This window comes from Aythya ferina, assembly GCF_964211825.1.
Source record: "Aythya ferina genome assembly, chromosome: 1".
Lineage (NCBI taxonomy): Eukaryota > Metazoa > Chordata > Aves > Anseriformes > Anatidae > Aythya > Aythya ferina.
Window position 1 is genome coordinate 147,804,435 of NC_140296.1, and position 12,227 is coordinate 147,816,661.

The 12,227-nt window shown below is 36.8% G+C and overlaps 1 protein-coding gene across 7 annotated transcripts in view; it reads left to right on the forward strand.

Moving 5' to 3' along the window:
• The window catches only part of SPIC (Spi-C transcription factor), a 28,698-nt gene that overhangs the window by 12,104 nt on the left and 4,367 nt on the right, over window positions 1-12,227 (forward strand). The window contains exons 2-7 of one of the 7 annotated variants that reach the window (XM_084511889.1): window positions 5,631-5,724; window positions 5,995-6,029; window positions 7,201-7,227; window positions 7,849-7,942; window positions 9,697-9,809; window positions 10,738-10,846. In XM_084511889.1, coding sequence (XP_084368015.1) covers window positions 7,225-7,227; window positions 7,849-7,942; window positions 9,697-9,809; window positions 10,738-10,846 — 319 coding nt within the window. In that variant the 5' untranslated portion in view covers window positions 5,631-5,724; window positions 5,995-6,029; window positions 7,201-7,224. Of the gene's footprint in view, window positions 1-5,617; window positions 5,725-5,994; window positions 6,030-7,200; window positions 7,228-7,848; window positions 7,943-9,696; window positions 9,810-10,737; window positions 10,847-12,227 lie in introns of those variants that run through there. The other 6 variants (XM_084511885.1, XM_084511888.1, XM_084511886.1 and 3 more) reach the window with 6 other exon arrangements.

Below are 12,227 nucleotides of genomic sequence, written 5' to 3' on the forward strand. Positions count from 1 at the left end.
TTCTTTGGAGTCCAAAAGCCACCTATTCTTAACATTTGTCAGATCTCAGCTTAATGATCTGTGGAGAACAGTGTTGAAATGGAGTATTGAATTAATCCCAATTGATCTGAATGCCACTTGAATCTGAAGGCATGTTTCTTCCACAACTAACTGGAAAATGACTAGTTCTTGTTTGGTTTCCGCAGCTTCATCATTAAGTGGGTTATTAAAATATAATGTTCTTCCTTCTATATGTTTTGTCTTTAGGATTTCAATTTATACCCTTTATCATGCTCATCTATAATGACAATCTTTCCATTACCCGTTGCTATTTTTGTAAAGGAATCTCATATTTCTATTCCTGCCTTGCTCACTTCACACCACAGTATTATTACTTTGTAGGTGTTTTAGCTATTCCAATATTTAAGGGAGTATTCATTATAACTATAGATTAATCAGAATCTTGTTTCGTATGTCACTTTAAAATCTTTTTTTTTTTTTTTTTTTTTTTTTCCTTCAGTGCACTTGTCATTATTAGTTCCTTGTGCTTCTGTTGTGGTTTTTGATCTTCTGTCTTCATGGGATTTCCCAGCAGAAAGTCACTTCCTTTGGTTACATGGAGCCAAAGAAGAAGCTTCCTGAGAAGGCCTGCTGATACGGACAACTGGACCAATATATTGGGCCTAGTTGTAAAGTGGAGGTTTTAGATGTGGGTTTTCCACTGAAGAGCTGATCTGTCCACACATGCATGTATCTCCATGGTACATTTCTCTATTTAGGCCACAGAAGAGATAATTAAATTTTTACATTTAACCTCTGCAATGATTTATCCAAATACCTAATTTTATGACTCTAATTATTTGATTGACCTAAGCAGAATAAGTTACAGGTGTAAAATTAGCTAAGTAAATATGTCTTTTATGATTGAATGATAAGTTCTCAAATCAGAAATACATCAGGATCTAAACACTTGAGGGCTTCTATTTATATCCTTTACGTTATGATATTCATATGTGATTCTGAAATAGTCTAATGATAGAGAATATCTTCTTAAGAAATAACAGGACATTTTTTTTTCTTAGACCTAAAAACTCCAGAAAAGAATTAAATTCCTCTGAAAAGATTAAAGTGATATTTATAGCATTTTAAGGAAAAATATTTTAAAACAATATTAAAATTAAAAACATGATTCTGAGAAAGGAATCCCAATAAAATATTCAAAGGTAAGGAAATTATTATCTCTGATTGAGGTAATCTCTCATTTTTAGTTTAAAATTCAAATTTTAAAACATCTTTTGGACAGAACTCTTAAAAAAAAAAAAAAAAAAAAAAAAAAAAAAAAAAGTTGCCCAATAAGAGTTTTGAGAAGGATTAAAATGAAAAAAGTGATCTTCTTTCTTCCTAACCAACCGTAGTGCTTTATAAGGTAGCCAAAAACACAAAACAAATCAGGAAGTCAGGAAGAATGTGCAGCAGCATTAGTGCTGGCACAGCAACTTTCCCCTTACTGTACTGAAAATAATACCAGTGTCAGCTGCAAGCCAGAACCTTTGTTTATAGAAATCATAAGTGATCTTTTGGCTTTGGTGGTTCTATACCCATTTCCACCAGCTAAGGAACTGATACTCTAAATCCACCAATTACAATAAAACAGTCTATTTTTTGTGTTGCAGAGATTTTCATTGCCATTTGCAGAACAATTTGTAAGACAAGTGAAGAGTTTGAACTTATGATATTCTCATCTTCTGGTATTTGAATAAATTTTGTTTGTTGAAACACATAGAACAAAATGTACAAGCACAAATGTGATCTTCAAACATAGTTTCATTATCTGATTTGCTTAAATGATATGATGCCATAATTGTGGTTTTCATTTTCTTATTTGCATTCATTTTTTCCCCTCTGTATTCTACACTAATTAGCTGACCAAAATTACGGTAAACAGTATTAGGCTGGGAGTTAACAGTGCTCATTTCTGGGTTTTGTTTGTTTAGTTTGGTATTGGTGGTTTTTGTTGTTGTTGTTTTTCTGTTTTCAGGAGAGGTTTCATTATATTCTGGGGCTGGGAATGTGAATTTAGGTATTTTTTGAGGTCACTAATTCTTATTTCAGACCAATTCACTATCAAACACTCATGGCTGGATGATCACTGAGAAAGAGGAGATCTCTCCCTCTGTTGTTCCCTGTTCCTGCTCCATAGAGAAAAGGCTGTGTCCTTGCTGCAAGAAACTTCCCAAATTCTTTCAAACCTTGGATGGAGTAGACCAGAACCAGCATACTGGCAGAGATTTGAATTTTTTCTGGTCAACCTAGTTAGGTTAAGGAGGTGAGCACAATCATGCTATTTTTCAACTCTTCCACTTTCAGGGAGAAAGTGGTGGTGTACAGCCATGTATACAAAACCTACAGCCATGAGGATTCATGACAAAGATTACCACAGAGATGCATGGCCAGGAGAGGCATGGAAAAGGGATCTGTTGAAGGCCAGAACAAATATGCAAGGACGCAAGGACAGAGTTTTTCTGTGGCTGTCACATTCACCACCTAACTTCTGAAGACTGTTCAGCTGGTAGTCAGCTGTTATGTATGGGGCAAATGAATCCCTGTGACAGAATCAATTCTAAAAACAGAGGGTCTTTTTCTATTAAAGTGACTTCAATTGTGAGTGGGCTGTCTGTCAATTTGGGCACTTACAACCTATATGACATTCAAACAATTCTGAGAAAGCTGTAAATACATGGTGAGAAAACTTGTCGAGTTTTACATTTCTTTAGGAAAGGGGGAGACTCATCTCTATTGTTCATTTGAACAATGCCTCATGAAAGAGTCTTCATGCTTTCTAGAGCCTTCCAACAAGTGCTCTAGTATATGATATAGATCTGTCTTTTATTGAAAGAGAGGTGAAAATTCTTCTTCTATAACACTATTATGAACTATTTTTCAGTGCCAAGCAAGCAAGACATGACTTTCTGAAATTTAAGCAATCACTCTACTGTTGAAAGTTTATTTTGAAAGCATGGCAGAAGGAGAAAAGCTTGATGCTGTGCTTTCTAACTGATATTAAAATTTTGCTATCAGACACAACAATTGTTTGAGACACTAACATTTGAATAGTACGTTCTCTTTTTCAGGCTTTTGACTGAAATCCCTCTACCCATCCAATGCAAAAATCAAAGCAGGCTTTCTGCTGTAATAGGATTTATTGGTAGAGGTCAACATGCTGCCTGTCTTGACTGTACTGTCATTTGCAGAACTCCTAGTGGCTTCCCTGGGTGGTGGACTGAGCCCTCGCTCAGAGCTTGTGGCAAGCCAAAGACGCAATGTACTGGTGGGTTAAGAAGTTTGAGACAGCAATTACTCTTGTTTTTATGCTATGTGATTGTGCTATGCATGGCACCTTCCCATTTCCTCTAAAAACAAGACTTTTGCTGGCCTTCCTTACATTGTAGCCTCTTACTTCAAATAAGAACATTGTAGCCTCTTACTTCAAATAAGAACATTGTAACTGAGCAACTTAATTTAGGAAGAGTGACTATTGTAATGACTTTAATACCATTAGTTTAATCTCCCGACCTTCACGCTCTTTTACTACTGGGATGTGTTGGCCTTGGCCAGCAGCCACATACCCATACAGCTGCTCACATCAGCAGAGTAGGGGAGAAGATAAGAGGAACAGGAGCAAGAAAACTCATGGGTCATAATACAGGCAGGGAAATCACTTACCAATTACTGTCACAGGCAAAACTGACTTGGGGAATTTAACTTAATTTACTGGCAGTAACATAAATATTTAAATACTCACTTGGGGATTAGGAAGCAAAGAAGACAAGCTTTAAAACATCCTTTGTCCCCCCCTCCCCAGGCTTAGCTGCACTCCAAACACCTCTCCTCCTGCCTTGTCACTGCCACATGCTACACTCGAGCCCTTTGGAGAGGTAATGGAAGGTGTGGGGGCTTGGAAACAGGATACAGTGGTTTATCTCTGTTTCTCCTTGTTTATAATTCTTTTCTTCCACTGCTCCTTCCTTCTTACTCATCTCCTCTGCTACAGCATGGGTCTTCTATGGGCCACAGTCCCTGAAGGGGTGTGCCTGTTTGGTCATGGAGCTTCTCTCCTTGTCCTCTTGCTCCCTCACAGTCCCCTCTGTTTTACTCTCCCTTCTTTGTTTCCTCCCCTTTGGCATTTTCTGCCCTTTCCTGAGTGTGTTTTCACAGAGTTGCCACACATGTGATCCATGGGCTCTGCTTTGGCATGTGGTGGATCCATTGCGGAGTGAGCTGGAATCAGCTGTGAGCAGCATGGTGCAGCCCCCATCTCCTGACCTGAACCTGCACCTGCACAGCCAGGAGGAGAGGGGAGCATAGGAGGGCAGAGCAGAAACTGCCTAACTTCACAAAGAGATGTAGGGGTAGGGAGGTCAGTTTGCATTGTCAGATTGCTTATTACCACACCATTTACTGGGATGATACTCGCAAGGGATCTTGAAGCTCATCCATAATTTTAAATCTGCTATACATGTATATTTCTACTGCAGAACTGAACCATGCAATCTATGTTTGTCCATGTTACAGAGTATACTTGACTGTCTGTGGAAAGGGAGCTATTGCATAACCAAATTTTGGCCTGAAATCCAGTGCTGAATCACATTTTGATATTTCAAGAGCACTGTTGCTGGTTCATTTTTCTTTGTAAACCCACATCACACCAGAGAATTACTACAAAGTGGAATTTGTACTTTGGAAAGACATATGCGTGTATTAATGCTTTTTACTCAAAAAAAAAATATTTTTTTTTTGAAAGTTTGCGGTGTAAATTTTGAAAAGGCAGCTTGAATCTGAAACAAGCAAATGATAGCTAATGCTTATACTGGCTTCAAATTACTTCCACTCAGCATTCATAGACAGGTGCAGGCCAGTTCTTGACTGTGGTTCTTGGTTAAAGGAGTATAGATAAATATTGTAAGAGGTAATTACTATTTTATAAGAATTTCATGGCATATGCTGAGGAAAGTTTGTAGAACGTGCCTCCAGAATACTTAGCTGCATAGAGCTATGCCACAGGATAGATTATGTCAACGGTGAGAAGTTTTGTACTGTAATACATGGAGAGTCCTCATCCCAGAGGATGTATCACATGTAGCATTAGCAGCTTGTAGCTGCTGAGGAAGTGTGTGTCAAATCAGCAACTACAGCTTGACTGGATCTTTACTAAATGGTTTAGTAAATGCGTTAGAGATGGGTCTGGACTACAAACCTGAACAGCAGACATGAAATTCCCCCAACCTCGTATTTTGGGGTCTAGTTTTGTCCAATTCCCACACTGAGCAAAACAGGAGGTTCAGCTAAAACTTTAAGATCCACTGCAGTCTGTATGGGACAGGCCAGGGATGTAGGTTTTTGCCCTATACATAATATACCAGTGACAGATCCATTAGGATGTTCCACAGCTAAAAGGAATCTCTCCTACTGCCCAGGATCTTTGTGTTTTGGTTAAATAGTTAAAATATTTAATTCTACTTTATTTTCAGTATAAATCACCCTTCCTTTGTCCTGGGCTCTTGTGAAGGGCCATGCTAGCACTGTACTATACCTTTACTGTTAAAAAAAATCCCTCACCAAAACACTTCCTTAAAATCAGCTATTTAATGCAGCCCCTTTGCCAGCCCATTGCTGTGGGAACCCAGTCTTCCATTTATTTATGAAACCAGACAGTTTCTTCTATTCTGTGCGGAGCTGAAATTCTAGGTAAGTGTATTTATTAAACTTACTTAAGGTGTAACATATTTATTTTTTTTCCCCTATGAATTCAACAGTGTAAATGATATGAACATTCAACAGTGTCTTGCTGATACTGATGTCTTTACAGGCTTTGAAAGGCATTATCCGTAGCTGCTGATGTTCTGTCAAAGTTACCATTTGTCAATTTTGGAGCTTAAGTTAGACAAATGCATTTTAGGGAAAACAGTAACTCTTCACTAGGATATTTAAGGAGATTCATATCTTTAATTTCTACAGTTCTATATTCCAAGAATCTGGGGCCAGCATTGCAGGTAAAATATTAATTTGGTTTGTTCCAGTTTTATAATTAAATGAGTTTGTTGAAATACTTGCTGCACTGAAATCAAAGAGAGAAATCAACTTCAGCAAGATCAATTGACTGAATCACCAAGATTTCACTTCACATGCTGATATCCTTCAGCCACGTATTCCTGGTCATCAAGATTTAAAAAAAACTTTAATAAATGTTGATAGTACTTTATAATGTACTTTAAGGTATTTGTGTTCTATGTGAGGCAAAAAGAGGCCAGTTAGAACAATTATGGTGAGTCTTGGCTGAAAATATTTCTTGTTTATATTCAAGCATCTTGTCTCTTCTTTGCATTTTAAAACATCACACATAGACAAATTTTGTATCTGCTAAAATTTCTACCAAAATGCTCAGTATTTTTCAATAGACTATAATTAAATCTTCAAATAATAAAATACTGATTTATTATTATTATTGCAACTTTGAAATAAAAATGTAAGTGAGAACAGGAACGAAAGACGCAAGGTAAAATAAATAAAAAAATAAATTGTTATAGACTATGCCAAGAAGAGTTAGTAAACTTAAATTGTTTCTAAATAAATTGTTTCTGAGTAATGTTGTATATAAAAGTATACTCCATGCTAGGCTTGCTGAAAATTTGTCTATTGTTTTTTAATGAACAAAATTTGCTCCTGGAACTCAAAATTACTCTGAGAGTGCATTTTCATATATAATCAGATGCTAAATTGCGCTATGGAAAATGCAAGCTTGTTTCTACTAGGTCTGAAAAACAAAGGGATTTAAACATTTGATTTTAATTCTGGTCAGTATTTTTTGGAAGAAAGGAGTAGTTGAGCTAACTAGAACAGAATGTCAGCAATAACTCATTTTCACTTCATAATATCTATAAATGTTTATACAATGGTTTGGATAATAATTTAAAAGTTACAAGGTTAAAGGCTGGAAACATTACTAATGAAAAATAGTATGAAGTATAAAAAAATACAATGCTAACAGTATTTAATTGCCTTAAAATGCCACTTTCTATGTAAATTACTTTTATCTGTATTATTATCTTTAATTTCATCAATGGAAATAATATGGAGGTATTTCATTTAGCTAATTTTATTTATGCTGAGGTAATTATTATTTATTTTGAGATATATAACAAGAATAATGTTTATTTTAAACAGGATTCAACCTTTGATATCTAAATAATGGTAAGTCTACAGTGCCTCTGTTCTTTCATTACTGAGAGCTTCACATACCCTATAGAAAACTTCTAGGCAAACTCAGATATTGGGGGGATTTTTTTAGCTTTTACTGAAGTTATGAACTCCTAGAATGACAATAAAGTTTTCTGAAAATCTACATTGATTCCTATAATGGCATAGTATGGCATTATGTCTACATAAGAAATTCCTTTTTTTTTTTTTTTTTTCATGTCCATGTTACTGAATGATAGTGTTGGCTTCATACATCACATTAAACAAGTAACACATACCTCTGTACTAAATACTACAAAGCAGTCCAATAACAATAACACCCTTTTAGTGAACTTCTGTTGCAAATGAAGGAAATGAACTTCGAAATATTTGCACGAGTGAGTAATGTTACCCATGAGAGCTCACCCACTGACCTCAAAGAGACTTCGTAAAGGAGTGAGAACTTTCTTATAACAGCAATGATTCTGGTAATGCTTAATTTTCTGCAAAATACGTATTCCAGGAGGATGGCATGACACATATGTATTCCATATAATCACTATATTTTCCAACTGACAATGTTGAAGGAACAAGCCTAGTCTTTTCTGACTCTTGACAGAATAAATGTTCTTGCAGAATTTTCCTGATCAAGACATACTGGGCCAGGCTTTTGAAGATGCGCTAGAAGTACTGCAGCAGCAATCTGACAAAGAAATGCAGTATTCACAAGGTAAAAGGGGCCATTATTCCCATTCACTATCGCTTTATATTTTTACAGGAAAGTATGTCTTAAAACATATAGGTGGGAGAGGAATTTCCCAGAGGTGGATTAATGCACAGCTCAGGGGTACATTGCAGAAAAAGGGGAAGAACGTTTGGAGGGTTTCTGTCCCTCCCAGCATGGTGTGCATCTTCCAAGTCACAGCAAAGGGAAGTCGTTGGACAGCTCCCCATTTCCCTTCCCCAGGTGTACTGAGTTCAGGTTTTCTACAACCAAAATATGTAAGGCCACAGTGCAATAGCTATTTTCCAGTTTTAATGCTTTAATTGAAAAAATGCTCTTCTGTTATGCTGTAAATAAACTCATATAGCAGCAAATTCCAGTGCAGAGGAATAATAATTATAAAAAATACAAAGAATCCAACATACAAAATTAATTTCCACAATTACTTTTTATTTACATTAAAATACAACTTAAACATTTTTAGGCAGAAATGTTAGTTTGAGTCTGGGTAATTAGAAGAAAAGTGATTTTCTTGACTTCTAGACTAAGATTTACACTTTACAAAACTTAAAGTATATGAAAGCTCTATATTAATCCAGTTCAGGCAAGACTCTGGCAATTAAAATGCTACAAAACTTAAAATCTGTGTTTGGTGCTTTTACATCGTGAATAGAATTCAGAGGAAAGGAAAGTAAGAGGCTATATCAGAAACCCTCTAAGTTCAGAAGAATATGCCTCCTGTCTTCTTTGTGGAATGTGTTTCATACAAGGAAGTTTACTTACATATTTATCTATGATATACTGAAATGCAAATATGAGCAATCGGGCCACATCTTCAGCTGTTGTAAACAAGTTTTTGGCCCCACTGCAGTGGTAATTTACACACTGGAGGATCCTCTATATATAACTTCTTGCAATGTTCTGGCTTGTATCTGTTGTCAGGGCCAACAAAGAGATGTTTAAACACTTGCAACTCAGTGTATAGTTATGTCCCATTGCTCACACACATTTCCACTTGCAACAGATGTGCTCTCCAAAATCTTCTGACCACTCACAGTGCGTAATGTCTTCCAAGTGCCTTGGTCCAGTGTCCTTTTCTGCTTCTTTTAAACATCCTGAGGTCTTGGGGTCCTTCTGTGTTGTTCTTTCAGGCACTACAGGTACTCTGAGAATTTTTTTTCCCTGTAGCTGATTTGAAGTAATCATGTTTTTGGACAGCTGACACAGTATTGCCCAGAATCATGTTTACCAGCTCCTCTCCTTCACTTCATTCACAATTCTGGACTCTTACTTGCATTGTACTAATGACCTGCTGAAGAATTGCATGACATTCCCTTTTTCTTTCTCATACATATATTATAATCTTCAATAATTTTCCCATTTCCTAAGACTGGTGATCTATTTGGCTCTCCCTTTTTCTATTAACCAAACTATTTCACAATACTATGAAATAACTGGAATTTTATCTTAACAAATATTGCTTTACATAATGAAGGTAAGAAAAACCAGCCTAGGGCATGGTTAGCAGTACCACTATACATACCTCTGTGCAAATTATATTGGATAACCTCCTGGTTATATATTGGATAAACATCCTGGCTCTGGAGAGTTTATTATTTAGACAGCAGCAACAGGATAAATGCATTTTGACAGGCCCAGTAGCATGTTAGGTTGTTTGCTGCTGTCGTTTTTGTTTTTGTTTTTGCCTTCTTCTCTCCCTTCTACTCACACAGTTTTTGCTCCTTCCTCCTAATTCTCAGGTTATAAAAATTGCCTGACTGTGATCAACCATCACTCTCACCTCCGAGCAAGTCCCAGCTACTCTGCAGCACCATCTACAGAAGACCCAGGATATAGCTGGAGAAATATGATAGTAAGTGAACTGATTACTACAGACATAAATGGAAAATTAGCTGAGCATCTGTGATTTCTAGTAGAAATCATTATGCTAACTCTAACACAAATTTAGTCTGGCCAGGCATAATTCAGATAAAATTGCACTGGGAAATATTTGCAAAACATATTTAATAGGCTCTTTTCAGGAATCATCTTAGCTGTTTGGTGCTATTCTGTGGTTCATCACATAAAATGACAACTAACAAACAAACCTACTAGTACAGCAGGGAAAAGGTCTTCTCTCTCTTACCCAGAGAAGAAGAATATTGCACAAAAGAGGTAGAGAACAATAAATTTCAGCCTCTACACAGCATCTGCCCCTGTGAGAAAGAACCAGGCCTTTGATTTCTTCTCCAGTGGTCTGCTTTAAGTTGACTGGAAAGACCAGCATGGTTTGCACGCTGAGCTCAGCTTCAGCTCATCTTCATTCTTAAAAACACTGGAATAAAAACACTGGAAGCGTGGCCTGCAGGAGTGATGGAAAATGGGTAGTGCAGCGGAAAGAATTTCAGGTAAACAGATTCCACAAAAGCCCATTTTCAACCAGCAGATTAGCAAGAACGTAACAGGAACTACAAAGTCTGTCTAGAGGCACAGCCCAAGTGGCCCTTGTATTTTATTAACTCTGGAAAAGGAGTTCACAGGTCCTCCAGCAGAAAGGTTGAAGGTGCTGAGTGAGGCAATTATTCTATTATCCCTCTTAACTTCTCCCCTGTTGGGCCATTATTCCCTTTGGACATGCTAATGTTGCTCCTAAGGAGCAACAGAGTGCACTGATAGAGTGCACTGCAGGCCTTTGTGGGTGTGAAAAGTCTTCTCTGGGTCCGGTGATGAAAGATTGCAAGTTTCTTTTTCCTCAGAGATTGTACACTGTTGCTAACTCTTCATTGTCTTTATTCTTGAAGAACAGTTCAGGGGATTTTTATGCAGATGAGACTGTCTACCATATGCTGCAGAATACTCCAGAAAGCAAAGTGATGCATGCTGCTGGTGGCCAGCCAAAGGCAGGAAAAGGTGTGTAGAGAGAATATATCTTGACATGTGCATTGCATTAATTTAAAACTCCTTTGGTGAATTGTGCTTTCTCTGTATCCTCTTTTTTACTTTTAACAGGAAAAAGAAATAAGTCAATTTAACTAGAATACAATTGCTAGTGTTCAGTTCCTATCTGCTAAATCTCATACAGTAAGATAAATCTGCTAACTTCTCATTCTGTCCTCTTGTTTATTACATGAAGAAACAAACCAGAGATGGGTTCACTCCAAATCATCTGGGTTGAAGTCTGATGCAAAGAATTACAATAACATCTTTATCCACTTTAATAACTCATTTTATTTCTTTTGGTCAAAGCAGTGGTTTTCTTGAAGGTTTTCCACATATGCTATTATGCTTGTACTGGATTTTATGCCTTTTTCTGTTTACTGTTCAAATTACTTAGCTTTTGTCACTTCCAGTGAACACTTTGGCAGCTGTTTTTATGCTCCTTTTGGTTGACTTTACTTGAGTGGATATCTGTTTTGCCGAGAGTAGCTCAGGTGCCATTGGCCATCACTGTACTTCAATTGTTGCATTCATTCTTGGGTTTTCATTTGGGATTCAGCATCCTTTGTATGACTCTGCTAGATGAGATTTCCACAGCTTCCACTCTGAGTGTTGTAGCTACTTCTGACTGTGAGGTCTTTTTGAGTAGCTTCCTGATTTTATTGCTTTTTGAAATCCCCTTCTCTCAATGTTAACCACACGGTGTCAGTTTTTGTATCATCCCTTACCATTGATGCTGAACACTGTGGTTTCTGTTGCTTAATAGCTCAGCTACTATGACTACTACAAGTTCCTTGGGACGATGGGAAGATTAACCTCTCCTTTTAAGTTCTGTACTTCTGACTCTTGAAATTCACTGCTATGTATGCAAATATGCCAATCAAAAAATGTTACTTTTCTAAGTCTTACCCAATTTTAGATGTTGTTAGCTTAAGCCAACTTCAGTTGTTACTGCTCTGTTAAACTTAATTTCCTAATTAATCTTCCTTTTACATTATTATCAATCTTCTTTTCCAGAAGGCTATACTGCACAGTATTTCAGAATGGATGGCTATTCTTATGTGTGTGTGTGTTTTGTTTATTTTCTCTCTTCTTTTTTTTTTTTTTTTTTTGTTTTCTTTCTTTTTGTCTCCACGACAATATCCTGCCAGAAACTATGATTTGGGGAACTATTTCCCCTATACCTAGATAAATTTAGTCCTCTTGTCCTCTTATTTGTGCATAAGAGGTTATCTGTATACTAGCATGTAGTGTTACCCTTTAGGAATAGATCTGTAAATGAAACAATTAGCACTGAGGATGCAAAGTCTGTGTTTAAAGTGTTTCATGGAGGTTAGGGCTATCTCTAGGATGG